The sequence below is a fragment of the Opisthocomus hoazin genome, chromosome 6, assembly GCF_030867145.1.
Source record: "Opisthocomus hoazin isolate bOpiHoa1 chromosome 6, bOpiHoa1.hap1, whole genome shotgun sequence".
NCBI lineage: Eukaryota > Metazoa > Chordata > Aves > Opisthocomiformes > Opisthocomidae > Opisthocomus > Opisthocomus hoazin.
The window spans coordinates 43068163-43083774 of record NC_134419.1 but is presented as its reverse complement, the minus strand read 5'-3'; the positions used below and the strand labels follow the sequence as shown (position 1 = coordinate 43083774).

General features: G+C 37.5%; 1 protein-coding gene across 20 annotated transcripts in view; it reads left to right on the top strand.

The window, feature by feature from the left end:
- KCNMA1 (potassium calcium-activated channel subfamily M alpha 1) overlaps window positions 1-15612 on the top strand; it is a 510287-nt gene that overhangs the window by 127499 nt on the left and 367176 nt on the right. For 19 of the 20 annotated variants that reach the window (XM_075422929.1, XM_075422930.1, XM_075422928.1 and 16 more), the window contains one exon: window positions 8369-8533. In XM_075422929.1, the coding sequence (XP_075279044.1) occupies window positions 8369-8533 (165 nt within the window). Of the gene's footprint in view, window positions 1-7801; window positions 7858-8368; window positions 8534-15612 lie in introns of those variants that run through there. The other variant, XM_075422938.1, reaches the window with a different exon arrangement.

Below are 15612 nucleotides of genomic sequence, written 5' to 3'. Positions count from 1 at the left end.
TCCTATGTCAGTAAAGGCTTAGATATGGCTTTATATGCTACAGAGAGCTGCCTCCAATTCATTGTGATTTCCTTTATAATTTTAATAGAATAAGCATAAATATTATCTACTAACCTTGAATCAAAAAAGGCCTTAGAGATGACTGGTTTGTCCAGCTTGGCAGGTAATAGAATGATTCTCTGGCATTCTTCAAATCGTCATCGATCCACGTGCTTTATGATATTACCAAATAGTTATATTTGTGAGCGTCTGAGTTATTTTTGTTCCACTGCTTCCTTCCATCTTACGTCCTGTTACCTCTAAAACCTTCTAAAAAATCATAAATCTGTTTGTAAAAATGTAAATGCAAATAAATTCTATGTGACAGGCTCGACATTGAGGAAAGTTGCCTGTATTCCCACACAATATTAATAATTTGCTATTTCACGTAAAATAGCCACCACCAGTGTTTAAGTCCATTCCTCCCATGTGAAAATGTTTGATTTGAATCAAATGAAGACCTAAAGTTCCTGTCACTGAGTTTTCTCGGCAGTTCTGTTGTTCAAGGAAGTGATAGTTAATTCTTTTACGCAAAGACTAAGATCCAAATTTGGGAGTCGTTGGGAGTAGTTACGATACCTTGTCCTTAGCGTCTCTGTCCCATAAACTGTGTAATCCTTTTCGTAATCCATGGAGTCTTTGTGATTTTTTTTTTTTTTTTTTTTTTCTTTCATCAGAGAGGTGGTTTTGAGCACCAGTTTTAGTCCCTGGTGCTAGCTGCATTATTATTCTGAAATACACAGAAGAGGGGAAGAACTTCTTACAATCCAGTCTGCATCTCTTTGTCTTGGATGCCTCTGATACTGCAAGCGACAAAGCTTTATGAAGTTGATATAATGAAAGCAAGCGTACTGTTTGCTAATAGATAAAAGCCTGTTCTGTAACTGAGCAGGATGGAGAAAAGTATGCAACTTGAAAAGATACTGCAAAGTTTAATTTCACTGGCCAAAGCAGTTTGATACTTATTTTGTATATTGTATGTGTCTTTTGGAAACTTGTAATAACCTATTTTGATGTTGAATATGCCTGGCAGAGAATAGGTTTTTCAACGTTTTTCTTATTTCAGCTTCTACCACGTAATTGTTTTGTAAAAGCTGCTTTCATAATTTAGATCATATAGGTCATAAATGATTTACTGGTAATTCTTCTCTTAAAACTGGGCAAAATCAAATGCATTGTTTTTCAAAGTATTTTTCATCCCCTCACAGTAGTAAAAAAAAAAAAAAAAAAGAAAATTGCCAAGAGGTCATGAATGAAAAACTTGGTTTGGAGCTGGGTATTACTTAAAGTAACAACAACAAAATTACCAGCAATCAGCTAAAGTACTTCCTGTAATCAGGATAAACAAGTTAGGTAATTTCCCCACTCTTGATTACTTTTTTTTTTCCTTATTTTGGATTACAATGAATCATATAGTGTCACAAAAATGAGTGAAGTATGAAGACAGTAAGTGAAATGTGTTTTTTATTGCTTCTAACAAGTTTTTGTTGAATTATAGATATTTAAAATGTTTTATCATCTGTGACAAAGAAATTTCTACAATCGGTCAATAGGATGTCAGTACTTTGGCAGTGCTCATTTCATGATAATGTGTGTATCAATTTTATTTTCAATTGTATGCTTTCTTTGATTTGCCTTCTGTTAGGTGGGAGGAAACAAAATGGGAGGAGAACAGAAAATGCATGCGCCTTTCTATCCATCTCAATGTTTCTCCATTAGAGATCCCTTCCCTTTCAATAGTTTTGGTAACTCCGTCCCATCTGATATTGCTTCGTATATTTTTACAAGTTTAGTTTCCATCATATTTAAGGTTAGTGATCTGGCATGACTACTCTAAAGTTCTTTTTAAAATACATTTTGAAAGAATGGTTTTGGTATAATGCTTGAATCACAGAAAAGATAGTTAAAGATTAATATTCTGTTTTATGTAGTAATTGTCTAATCTGCCTAATGTACCTATTTCTACAGTCTGTAGGGACCAAAGAATAATGACGTGTCTCCTTTGCTTTAAACTTAGTGTCCCCACTAACAAAATGAAATGCTGGTTTTGCCCTTTTGTCTGCTACTTAACAATTGAACCAGGTCTTTAGGGAATATTTTAATGCAATAATAATTTGGATAATAAGAAATTCTCTGTGACTATAGAAAAGGAAAATAAATTTATGGATATGGGTTAGATGTTAGTTGGACAATTCGTGAAATATTTTCAGCGAATATTCCTAACCTGTACATCGCTGACTTGTCCTGCTTTTATTTGTTTATTTATGTATTGTAATCAGTAAGTTAACTTGTTACGTAGTTTTATGACAAGTTCACTAGTTAGTTATTTCTATGAATGTGGTCTGATTATACAACCAGAAGGAACAAGAAGAAACTTAATTTTTTATTTTTATGAATAAATATAAAAGAAATTATTCACACAAACTTCTCAACTTAGTCAAAGCTTACATAACTATTGCTATAAACTGTTCCTAACTTGAACCAAGAATCATATGTTTTAAAAACACCCTGTTTGTCCTTTTGAATGCATGTAACTGTAATGACGTTTTTATCGCAAATTTTTAGTTGCAAGAATCATGCTCTCCTGTGACTCATTAAGTGTGATCTTAAAAAAATTGTTGGATAATGCACGATCTTTCTATATTCCTTCTCTGTTTACTCTTCTTTAACTTCAGTGGGCACTGGTTTTATCATCTAGTTTTACTTGCCTAATATCATGAGATTATGATTTTTCATTTCACTATTATGCCTGGTATTCTTCATTGCTTCTCTTTTAGAATCCTGTCTTACATGTTTAATTGTCTTGTATAACTAGTCTAATAGTCTTTACCGGTGTGTTTTTAGTGTGTCTTGGTTTATGGTTCCCTACACTATGCCTGCGTCGTCTGCCATTTGTGTAGTACTGAAACACTTAAAATCCTAAATACACTTATCTTCATAAGATCCCTATACACCAGAAAATACTGTTACTCTTGTTCAGGTGAAGACATGAAAAGACTAGATATGTGGCTGAGGACTTTAATAATTTGGTGGCAGAACAGGGACTTCAGCATGTCTCCCAGTTCTTAGACTGGCATGGAAATCACTCAGCCAGCTTTCCAGTTTTTCAGAAATACTGTTTTACGTCGTGGAGGTGTTACATCATAACACGTCCATTAACGTGTAGAAATTCTTAAACTTTGAACAAAGGCTTTGTTTTTTCTTCAGATTTCAGGTAATGTAGGTGTCTGCTGTTGCATGTTCTTGAGAGCCATACCAAGGAGTCCTTGATTTGACAGACTGTTATGCTGTTTGTGGGATCATGGCTGGAACACTGTATTTTGCTAATCTAGTTTCCCTTGCCTCCCAGGTCAAGGTTTTAGAATTTATTCCTCTACTGCAGCAATTTTTGTCAGTCAAAATGATGACGTGAAAAGGGGTTTTGTACACGTAACCCATACCAGAAATATGAAGGGCATAGAAACAAAATCTGTCGGGATTACTGAACGTATGCACAAATGCAACAGAGAAGCTGATCACTGGAAAAAGAAAATATGTTTTTGTCTGGGGACCTAGACTCTTTACAGTGAAGGAGTCAGGTTCTTACTGTAAGTAAGGGCTGGCAAGGATTTTCCCAGAATTCCTGCAGGAAAGTGGAAAAGAAAAGGAATAGTTGTCTCGGAGTTTACCACCTCAGTCTTTAATAAGGAAAGTTTTGGAATCTATTTTGGACTTAACTTTTCTTAATATGCCAAATTTGCAAGCACCAGATTACGTAGCTTGTGAATATTTTATGAGAGAAAAATGCTTGGCAATCTTATCAGCCGTGTTTTCCGGAGATCATTCTGTTTCCTTGTATTCAGTGAAAGGAATAATGTTTTTCTGGGTATCAATAGTTAATCCTTTGAAACTAGCCAAACTATAGCTACAGTATGAGAATTGATGTCAATGTAACCCAATATTGACAAAGACTCTAATATTCAAAGAAATGCTGTGGATAAGCTAGTTTATAGGGAGTACCTTGTAGCTTATATTTAGTTAGCGTAGACTTTGCTTTCTCTTTCCTACAAGACAGACTCTTTTCAAAGAAGTTTGTAAATCTCCATACAGTCATTTATTTCTCACGTTCAAGTTTCCTCTCTTTTTAGGGCTTCTAAAATGGAAAATTATTCTCAGATGATGTTTTAAGTTTTCAAAATAATTTTCTGATTGATTTTTTTTTGTGCAGCCCTAGGTTGAGTGGAGTGTCTGTGCATTAGTTCTGTGTTTGTGCAGATATTCTAGAGAGAGGTAAAGCGAAGCGGGGAAGACTGCATTTTCAAAAATCAAAACTGGTTTTGAGTGTCTTTTCCCTTTTTGAAGTCTAGTTTGTTAAGGTAACTGTTTAAGCATGCCAGCGCTTGTGTAGTCTAAATAAATATTTATTGTTCAAAGTATAAGGCAAAGCAGTGAAGGTTCTGGTCCAGGTCTGTGTCAAACCATTGGTAGAAGTGTGTTCTGACTCCTGTACCCTGTACTTCTCATCATGCATTCTCTTCCATTTTGTCATGAAGTGGGGAAATAAATATTTCAAAAAATATGCTGCTTCTCACTGAATCTACCTGAATGTTCCTGTCATCAAGTAATTAAAATAACAAACACTTTGTGAAACAGCAGATAAGCAGAGTGGATAAAAATAGTATTATCTTACTTGTAGCTACTGAGCCTGTAAATAATTAAACAATTATCGTCACTGTCAGGTTTCTTTTTTAAGCACCTTTTTCAGGTTGTGGTATTGCTTACTCGGTGCTTTGAGGTGAAGAAATAGCAATGGAACAGGACTATACAGTTAATAACAGGACTGATGTCTACACACTGTGATCTTTGCACAATTGCATAATGACTTGAGAATAAACTTTTCTTAATACTTAACTGCCAATTAAGTAAGCTAAGAAGCTAGCCATGTAGATGAGAAATATAAAATATCCCAGCTGAATACAAATATTACATAACAGCAACTAATCTGCATATTAATTATAGCTACAATAATGGCAAGAGTTAGGCTTGGTATGTAGCTAATCATGAGACTCTGTTCCGAATGACACTTGGCAGGGGATGATTTTTTTACTTGTATTTTAATTGAGAAATAATATGAGTGTGAGATTTTAATGGACGTGAAAGAAGTCATATAATCGCAGAAGTATGACTGTTCAAATGTATTATAGACTTTAATACCTTTAGAGAATCAAATATTGAATATGTCTGTCACAACTTAACTGCTCTATTCTATTGGCAACCAAAAGTCAATACAGCTAAAAGAACTGTAGGGTATTAGAACCTTTTGAAAATATAAAAGCTACCCTACTCCCTCAATGGAGTAAATTGTCTACTGTTTCATTGAGTGTTAGGCAATTTTATTTTTATAATCTTATGAATAGTCACGTCTTTAAAATTCAGTTTGATGTATTGACAAAAAGATTGGGAGTAAGGAAAGGAGTATGTAAACAGTAACAGAATTTTCCGACCTGAATATTTTTAAGTCCCCTACAAGAAAATGGATTTTTCTGTTCAGCTCTTTTTGTTTAACGATCTGTAGTTCTGTGACTTTCTATACCAAAATCCATAATTATGAATGTTTTTAGCAAGGTGTGTATCCCTGAGATTTGAAACAGGGGTGCTGGGTGGATAAATGAAGAAAGCCTGTGGTTTCACCCTCGTTCTGCCGACGACTTCTCTGGTGAATGAGTTAGGTGCTTAATCACCGTCTCAGTTTCTTATCTGAGAGGAAGAGATAATTACAGCTCCTTTATTGAGAAAACCACATTAATACTTGTGTTCAGTATAAACTTGTACAGAGTATAAAAACCCACTGTGCAATGTTAGAGGAGGACCATGCAGTGAAGTCTGGCGTGTAGAGTTTACAGTCTGAAAGACGCGCTCTAACCGTTCCAAAAGTCAGACAGACTGGTGAGAAGAGAGAAATAAATGGCACGCGTAATATGTAACAAGTCAGTAGCAGGAACTGCGGGGCCGGGGGATGCCTAGGCTGTCATGGCTGGGCCTGGCAGCCAGGACCTTGTCCCAGCGCCCTGGCCAGGGACCTGACCGGGCTGCTGGGGCCCGGCTCAGCAGGGCCTGCGGCTGGATAGGACGGGGCAGTGGGGAGCCGGCTGCCGGTATTTGGGTGGGTGTCAGAAGGATGGGGCCAGACTCCTTTCAGCAGTGCCCAGTGACAGGACAAGGGGCAATGGGCACAAACTGAAGCAGAGGAAGTTCCAGCTGAACACGAGGAAGAATTTCTTCCCTCTGAGGGTGACGGAGCCCTGGCCCAGGCTGCCCAGGGAGGTTGTGGAGTCTCCTTCTCTGGAGATATTCAAGACCCGCCTGTACGTGGTCCTGTGCAGCCTGCTCTGGGTGACCCTGCTTTGGCAAGGGGGGGTTGGACTAGATGACCCACAGAGGTCCCTTCCAACCCCTGACATTCTGTGATTTATAGCCACACACACACACACACAAAAAGCTAGGTTTCTCTTTCCTGGTTGATAATCAAAGCACTGATGGTGGTCAAGGCATTTCTTTGGGACTGACCTATACGGCTTGGTGATGATACGGGTCTCAAATTGTCCCTAGAGAAGCATGACTCTCCTGGAGATGCCTTGTGCCATGCGAGGCGTCACTGTCCGGAGCAATGAGCTCATTCCTGTAGGTTGTGCTCTGTGCCTGTGCAATGCCGTGTACGTCTTCCAATGCTGAGTGCAAAATGTCTGATTTACCGGATCCAAATTTGTCAGGGAATGAGGTCCAGTTATGCAAATACAAAGTAGCTTCTGTCTTCGGTCTGGTTATTTGCTTAGGAAGTACTGAATTACTGTTGTAACTCCGAACAACTTGTTATTATCAATATAGCTGCACCATGCACTGTTCTGTAGTTGCTAGCAAGAAGGTAGAGCTGCATTACAGGAGGGAGACTAACAGAGAAGCATCTGATTAACTAATGAAATTGCAGTGCTGAGATTCTCTAAAAACAACTGTTGGTCTCTGTGTTATATTTTTAGAATTGCTCTAGTGTCCTTTGCTGACATATTCGCTGCAACTGCGTTATTAGTTCAGTGCTGCTCTGGGGAAGTGCCCTTATTTTACGTCCAGCCGTGTCCTCAAGGCCATCTTGCAGCTATGCTATTTGGCCGTGGTAGTGTAGTATTCCTTACATAGTAGTAATCACTGAACCGGCATCAAACATCTTTGCTTGTATGATGGATATCCCAAAGGGAATTAATGGCAATTGATTTCCTGCTTAGTGGCCTATAAGCAAGTCATCTATAAATGAGATCTTTCAAGCTGTTGGTCTGTGCAGAGTGCTGGAAGCACTGACGTAGGTCTATGGGTGCAGTTCAAGTGTTCGGTACTTGCCTCAGCACTGAATTTTGCTGCCTCGCCTACGCTTTGCTCATTTAGCAGAACTTGTCATGTATTCCGGAAGTCATTAGTAGTATGCTGTCACCAAAAGCATGCTCATGGCACACTCTGATACTTTGCATATGATACGTTTTAAATGCTGTGCAATCCAGGCTGGCTTTTCCTGTCATTTCCTTTGATTTTTGTGCAGCATCCGTGACTGTAGCACATAGCAGGCAGTTACAGAGCATGACATCCTCGCTGCAGCATCCATGAGAGACTGGTATGAATCTCAAGGCATGTGACTCACCCGTCAGCTTAATGCAGCTGAGGCTCCTCTGTAATTTCTAGCTTTCCATTCAACGAGAGCCTCTTACTGACAGCAGAACTCCTGTGATAGATTAAACACTTTCATTGAAACACCGGTTCGCCGATAGCATGGCAGCTCCCTGCAGATTCTCTATGGTGTATTTTGTTCCCCTCACACTTGATAATTACTGTCTTGTTACATCATGCTTCTCAGTGAAAGTTTACTCAGATAATTAATTCAAGTGATAGTAAATTAAAATTGTACATAAATTACACTTGCACCTAGTACATGTTGTTTAGAACTAATACGTCAAAAGGTCCTTCAGTAGTACGTCTGAAAAACTCATTTATATGTAGCTCTGTAATTGCATGTATAGCTCTTGGCAATTAAGCTGCTTGTAGGGAAGAAGCATATAGCATATTTTATGTCAAATATATGTTTTTAAGATTTAGTGTCAAGTAGAGTATTATTATCTAGTTGTCTGATACCTCATAGACCACTGATATTATTTCTAAAGAGATATGACCAGTTAGGTGCTCAATTTCATCTAGCAGGAGTCCCAGGAGGCTGATCAGCTTTTTTCATAGCATTTCTTAGGCAGAGCTGCAGGCTGGCTTTTGCTGTCAAATTGCTAGACATTAACTGACCCAAATACTTACTTTGCAGGAGGCCCAGAAGATCAATGGTGGTGGAGATACACAGGCAGACGGGGCCTGCAAACCAACAGATGAAAAAGAAGAGAACGTGGCAGCAGAAGTGGGATGGATGACCTCTGTGAAGGACTGGGCAGGAGTCATGATCTCTGCCCAGACATTAACTGGCAGAGTACTTGTAAGTTTTCTATAATTTTCTATATTCTCATTTTAAAGAACATTTTTGATAAACACTGTGTCCCAGGATTTTTGATTGGTTTGTTGCTGAGTCAGTCTCAGTCTTCTCATTTGGAAGCGAAATAGGAGACTAATTCCCACCGCAAGAGAGAAGCAGAGACAGCAAGTAAAAAAAAAAAAAAATTACTTCCAGCCCATGCACTAACCTATTTCAGTATCGTGGCACTGTGATTATGAACTGTGGTACAAACATTGAGTTTAGTAATTTCATATGAAGTGCTAAAACTATAGGCCTGTTTTGTCTGGAAGTAAAATTGTGCTAGCAAAAATGGAAGCCAGTTAGAAGTTGAATTGGCCATGCAGTGGGATTTGTGATATTTTCAGTAGACTAGTAATGATTTTATGTTCTCTTGATCTTTTTCTTTATTAACTTAGGAAATCCTTCAAACCTGTGGTCGGTTTTGTATGACACACAGCAACAAATCAGATATTGAGAACAGGTGGTTTAAAGTTCCAGTAAAAAAACATTATAGTTTTCACTTTATTTGAATATAATTATTTTATAGCCTTGTTAAATCATACTTAATTGCCAAGGGTTTTCTGCGGAGTTCACTGCAGTAAAAGGTCTCTCCTGTGTGATTTGATTAGTTTCCCTGTTAGACTGCATGTACTTATAAATTAACAGTTAAAGTGATTTAAATCCGATTTAAAAAATTGAGAATCCCAGTGAGCCTTTGGAAATAGTTTGGGTTAAAATGAAAACAGAATTTGTGTCCTTGAGTGTTTACTTCGATTAAGAGATATTTTCCTGTGAGTCAGTTCTGATCTATAGAGCAATTATTTGAATGGGGGGAGGGAACGGAGGGGAAAAAAAAATAAGAAATTGCACTTCCCTATCAAGTCTTTTACAGTGGAAAGTTGAGATGGCTCAATTGCTACTGTTCTATTTAGTTCTGTAAGAATATTATTGTGATTATTTTTTCCTAAAAATACCTTCTGCCTATTTGCTTATGTTAAATGCTGACTTTTGTCGATAGCTGGAAAGCATGTTCCATTGCTGCTTTGGGCGTTACATGTCTTCGATGTGCTACTGACAAATTGATCGTCTCATGAAAAGTGACGTATATGTTTTGCATGTTTTCCTGACATTTTCATTTTCAGCATTGAAAATGGCAAAACTTGGAGACATGCTTCTTGTTCCAATTTAACTCTAAAGGCTAGAAATCCCACCAAACCACTCCTATGCTACTGGCTATGCAATCAGACATTGGTCTGTGTTGTTTTTACGGAGGTATATGCGAGCACAAATACCAACCAACAATCAATACCAAAACCTAAAATATAAACCACGTTTTACCATGTATTTTATTCAAAATACTGGGGGAACTTATTCAATTCCATTTAATGACTGTGCTTATTTCTTTTGGGGTACTTATTACGTGCTTGCACTTTACCATTGCATCTTTAAGAGACTAGTTTGTTTCCAGAGTCTTTTTGTAGACAGCTGCCCAACATCATTGGGTCGGATGAGTTCTGAGAGTATATTTATGTTCTTGTCAAGGTATAACAGCAGGTATTGCACACATCTGGGCTCATCAATATGACCAACATTCTGAGAAATAAGTAGCGATACGTGGAGTTTGTTAGTTAATTTTGTTCAGTTTAGAAAACACGAGGCAGTTATTTTAATGCGTCACTCATCACTTTTGGAATTTGAATTGATAGGATGTAATTTCTGGAGGACAACTTCTAGTATGAACCTTTACTGTTCATTTAAATTTTGCTTTATGGTTATATTTGCTAAAGGTTAGCTGCTTCAATGAATATTTGTGCTAGAGAGAATATTCACGTTATTTGTAGATACGAGATGTAGCTAAGTCAAGTCAATATTTTTATGGAAGTACATTGTTTGAAAATATTATGATTTACTCATGAATTCCTAGTAACTTATAGCTGGCAGGAGCAAGCTGCGTTTATATTTCTGAATAAAAGCGTGGAACTATTTTTTTTTTTTTTTTTTTTTCCCCCGGAGAGAGAACTGCTGGCTTTACAGTGCTATGAAATCAAAGGTGTATTAGATATCTGCAGCTAAAGAAATTGTAGTATGTTTTACACTGTGAGAGTTTAAAAGAAAATCAGTCTTACGCATCTAGTGTTTACAAAAAAAAGTTTTAAAAGTGGTCCACTGCAAATGGACTTGGGAAAAGGGTTATAACTGATCTTCAGTTCAGCATGGTCACCTGAAGGCTGTTGTGTAACTGCTGCCTGGATTTATTTGGTAAGTGAAATAGACAAATTGGTGGTGGTGAACACGCATCAGTGTGAAGTAGAATCTTATTTGTGTTTTCTGTTCGTGGAAAAAACCTCTCATCGTTATTCTTACCTGGACAGTAATTTTCTCCGAAGTGAATCTTGGTGGAATGTCAAGTGCTGTTTGTGGAACCAAAACTGAGTATTTTTTGGACTTCTCTCTATTGGAGTCTGCCACCATATCTTTAACATGCCTGGTCTAGCTTTTATTTCTTCCCCAGTAACCTTACAAAACAACTTCCTATTTGATCAGATCAGTTTGTCCAGGTGCTTTGTGAGTGTTGGAACAAATATTTATATAGTGACTGCTCCTGTAATTATCTCTTCAATATTTAAACTTCACGACTACCCACAGGTGAAGAAAATAAAGGCTAATAGCATGGCAACTGCAGGACAAAATTTTATTTTTAAAGGTCACAGCTTCATATCTGTGCAGTTGAATAAAATTGGACATTTACATCAACATAGGACCCTTTGCCCAGTTTTCTTGTGAAATCAAATCTTTTTGTTTAGATAATAGATGCAAACCAGTAGGCAAGCATTAAAATACAGACTAGAAGGACTTCTTCAACATTGTAGCTGTAGAGCTAGTTGGAAACTTAACAATGTGGTTTATTTTCTTTTGGGGGGGGTGGGGGTGCAGGGTGGGGTTTTTTTTTAAATTTATGTTGGAAAAAACATTTTCTGAATCACAGGTTTTGGTGCCTCTACTGGAACGTAAGTGATGTTGTTTGTTATTCGTGATCTGGGTCATTCTGGAGGCAGTGAAATGACTGAATCCATTCCTGACAAACAAGAAAAATCGAAAATATTTGAAAGAGATGATTCTCCCCAATACTAGTTATCTTGAAAACATACAATTCATTGGTGCTTGGGGGGGGGATTTCTGTAACTGAAATAAAAGCAGAAAAAAAAAAAAGTATTCTTGGTCTCCTCTGCTCCCATTCCAATGATAAAAGAGGAAGAATTACATTTAAAGACTAAGCAGAGAGGAGAAATTAAAACCTTCTCAAACCCTAAAATATTTTACTTTTGACTTCAATTAAATGTTCTGTTTCAAATAAAATAAATGAACCTTTTTAAGTATCTGAAATTTTCTGTAAAACCTGTTTGTAATGGATGTCTCGGCCTGCCAGTAGTGTTTGCTGTGAGTTGTGGAAAAAAAACCAGTCTTATCATTTAAGGCAGTATTTGTTATCATTAGGCAATATTTGTTAAATATATATGTTAAAGCTAACTAGGTGAAGCCAAAGATACAGGTACTGCGCAAATCAATCTCTGTATACAGAAAAAAATTTCACACATTCTCTGTGGGAGTGGTTCTGAACACTAGTAGAATTAACTGTCTCCCTGACACAAATGCTCCTCATAGTGGTGCTCCTGTGTAAAACTCAGAATTGTTTGCGCCTACTCTTTATTGCTTTTTCGGAGCACAGAGGAATTGCTGCTGCCAGTTTCGTGCGTTGCTCCACGGAAGTGCTTGCCTTGTGTTATTTCATAGTATGCTACTCCCTCATCACATGAGTATCTAAGAGCAGGTTTATTGGAAAGTGTCTCAAATATATCCTGTTAACATCTCCACTTGTATCCTTAGCTCTAGGTTACGTGAGGTAGGAGTTGCCTCTGTTTCCTGCTCCTGAGAGTGTTTTGGTATTAATTCCAGAAGAGAACTACTAGGAAACAGATACCTGTTCTTTCAGGCTGTAGGAGTAGTTTTCATTTTGTAAAAAAGAATCTTCTTTTTTTTTTTCTCTTTTTGTTGGGGGGAGCAACATGAGAAACAAAGATGGCAAATTTACTTGCTAAATAATTAAACCATCAGATTTTTGAAACATGTGACCGTCACTTGTTTTATTATGTCAACTTAGTGTCTCGTAGCATGTAATTCTTGTCATTAACAGTGACAGCAAGATCAGGTGGAATAGGTGTAAAAATGGTGTGGACATGGGATTGTGCTAATATTGGAGTTGATTCAGTAGTTTATGTGAACATTTTAGAGATCAAGTACTGAAGTAGATGTTCTTACTGATTTAAGAGCTCAGTTCTGCACTTGGCCCTTCAGAAGTGGTTTATGCACAGAGGTGTATTCACACTACCCAGTTTCATCTGAAGGCAGGCTCTGGAGGAAGACACTCGCAGGGGGCAATCCAGACTGCCCTTTGGTTAGAAATCGTTCGTATTTTCTGAAGTAGGGCAGAAAACTGAGCTGGCTAGGTATGGTGCCTACGGTTGTGTGGTTGTAATAGCCTTTTCTCATTCTTTAGGTTTTAGAAGCACAACCGGAACTTAATGTTCTTGGTGGTAACAGCCTTTGAAAGTGTGACATTTGCTCTGAAATAATGTAGATGTGAATTTTAAATACTGTTTAAAAATATGTCCATGATAAATTGCATAAGCACATGATTTAACAACATGCTGATTGAGCCCGTGCAGTTCTGTTTGCGGTTGATGTTGAGTGGCATAAATATCGATAACAATAAAAGGTGACAGGTTACTTAAAATCTGTTCAGGGAAATACCAATTTACTTTGAAGTGCTATATAATGCTGTAGATAATGGAAGTATCAGATAAAAATTCCTGAGGTGGGTTTCACAAAGATGAATCAGACACATTCATAATTATCTGAAGAAGCAGGAAGTTAAAGTTGCTTATGAACTGATTTTGCTTCCTGAAATTAATTTTTTTTAATCATTTGAGTGAGAAGAAAAAGACGTCCTCAGTTAGGCAAAGTGCTTGGTATACAAGAGGAAGCCAAACGTATATGGTTGAAGTTACTACGGTTCAATCTAGGGCACAGTTGAATGTGGGCTCTCCTTTAAACTGACAAAGGAAGAAAAATCATGCTTTCAATTGCAAATCTAGGAGATTACATGGTGGAGCAAACTGTTTTGTTCCATTTTTAACATGTGACTTATAAACACATAGCAGAGGTAGGAGCTGTACTTAGCTTGTGCTTGGCGACGTGATGGTTTTGCCTACTGCCTTGACTCTCACAGTACCTAAAGGAGACAGTCAGAAACGGGCAAATTTGTGTTAAAATGGAGTATAGAAGGCTTTACTTTTTAATCACTGTGTGATGAAAATGTCTTTTGGATTGGCAGCATGGAAAGAAAGAGAAGAAAAGGCCTTTGGAGGGGGAGAGGGGACAGAAAAGAGGGGATGGCATTTAGTGACAGGAGTATATTAATCAAAGTTGTTTATTGCAAAGTTATTAGAAGATTTTAGGTTGCTTTCTTAATGTTCTTAGCACTAACAACATTTAAAAATCTAAAGATGAGGAAGTGGTATATGAAGATGCTTTCTTAAAAAGTGACTGTATCTTCCTGACTATACATTTAAAATGAAATAGAAATTTTCTGTGACGTAGTTTGGTCGGAATGTGTAGTCGTTGCTACATTCTGTTCATCTATCCAGAAAATCCAGAAGTCATTGTTTTTTCCCCAGCTCTGACTGGCCTACATGTTTCAAAGGCTGACAAAGTCAAGTCTTACAAATGTTTTGGCAAGACAGAACAAAGTTTTGAGGTCAGTAATAAAATTTGGGAGTAGATTGGGACTTGCGACTCTGCTTGGCAGAAGGTCTCATTCTGCTAGGTCTGCAGATTACAGTTGCTGAGAAATTGATGTCAAAACTCTAGAATGTGATTAAAAGCCTGAATCGAAGACCACTCAGTGACTAGAGAGTGCGCTAAATGTTTACTATGGGAAGCCTTAGACCTGTGACCGGGCTTCTGAAGTACTGTTAAAAATGTTAGAAGGCTTCGCTGCTCATTCAGGGAAAGATGAGTGTGGCATCTTTCTGGGACTCTAAAAATGTAATCCTGCAGGTTTTCTAATTTGTTTACAGTGGTCGCGGTTTGATTATAAATGTGTGGTACTGAAATACAACTAATTTGCAATACTCTTGCCCAAGGAAACATTCTGAAGTGCAAGTCAGTTATTTTTACTTAAAGAAGACGTAGGTTTTGTCTATAAATATGTCATAAAGAGGAGATTGATTTAAAATTATATAAAGTAGGAGTACTCTAGAGGGGAAAAAAACCCATACATGAAGCAATGGAATTAGAGCTACTGGTTGCTGATTGGGGGTTTTTGGGGTTGTTTTTTTTTGGGGGGGGGTGTTTTTGAGGGGAGGGAGGGGTTTTTTTTGGGGGGGGGGTTAAAGTTTGTATTCAGGTAAATTGCTTGAGAGCTGGTGGAGTGCTTTGAAAAAACACAAGTATTTTTACAAGGATTTTTAAATATATAGGTAACTATAGTAGATTTTCCTGGGAAAAAAAATGTAACTATGCTATATACTGCTTCATTTTTTTTCATGATATTTTCACAGCTTGCTTTGCTCTTGCTGCATTTTTTTTTTTTCTGAAGGATAAAACTCAATTTCTTTTAACATTGAGGGGTAAAAAAAACCCACCACTGCTTTAAATAAGTTTACAGTTGCCTAGTTGCCTAGCAGCCAGAGTGAAATTGAGTAGCACAGAAATTATACCAGGTTTTTCCCTGCTTCCAAAGGCACTAATAGTTCTCTCGTGACTTTAATGAGAAGAGGTACTCAAAGGATAATTTGGCATCCCTGACAGGTAGGAATTTGGAGAGGGCAGGTACATTTGGTATAGGTACAGATTTTTTTGACAGTGTTCTTGACAACATGGGCTATTTTACTAGATTTGCAAAGCAGGAAGAGAAACCTTGAGCAACCCTTGAGTATGCAACATCAGAATCTGGATACAGAGTTTAACAAGCTTTCTCAAGGATGAACAAAGATCTCATA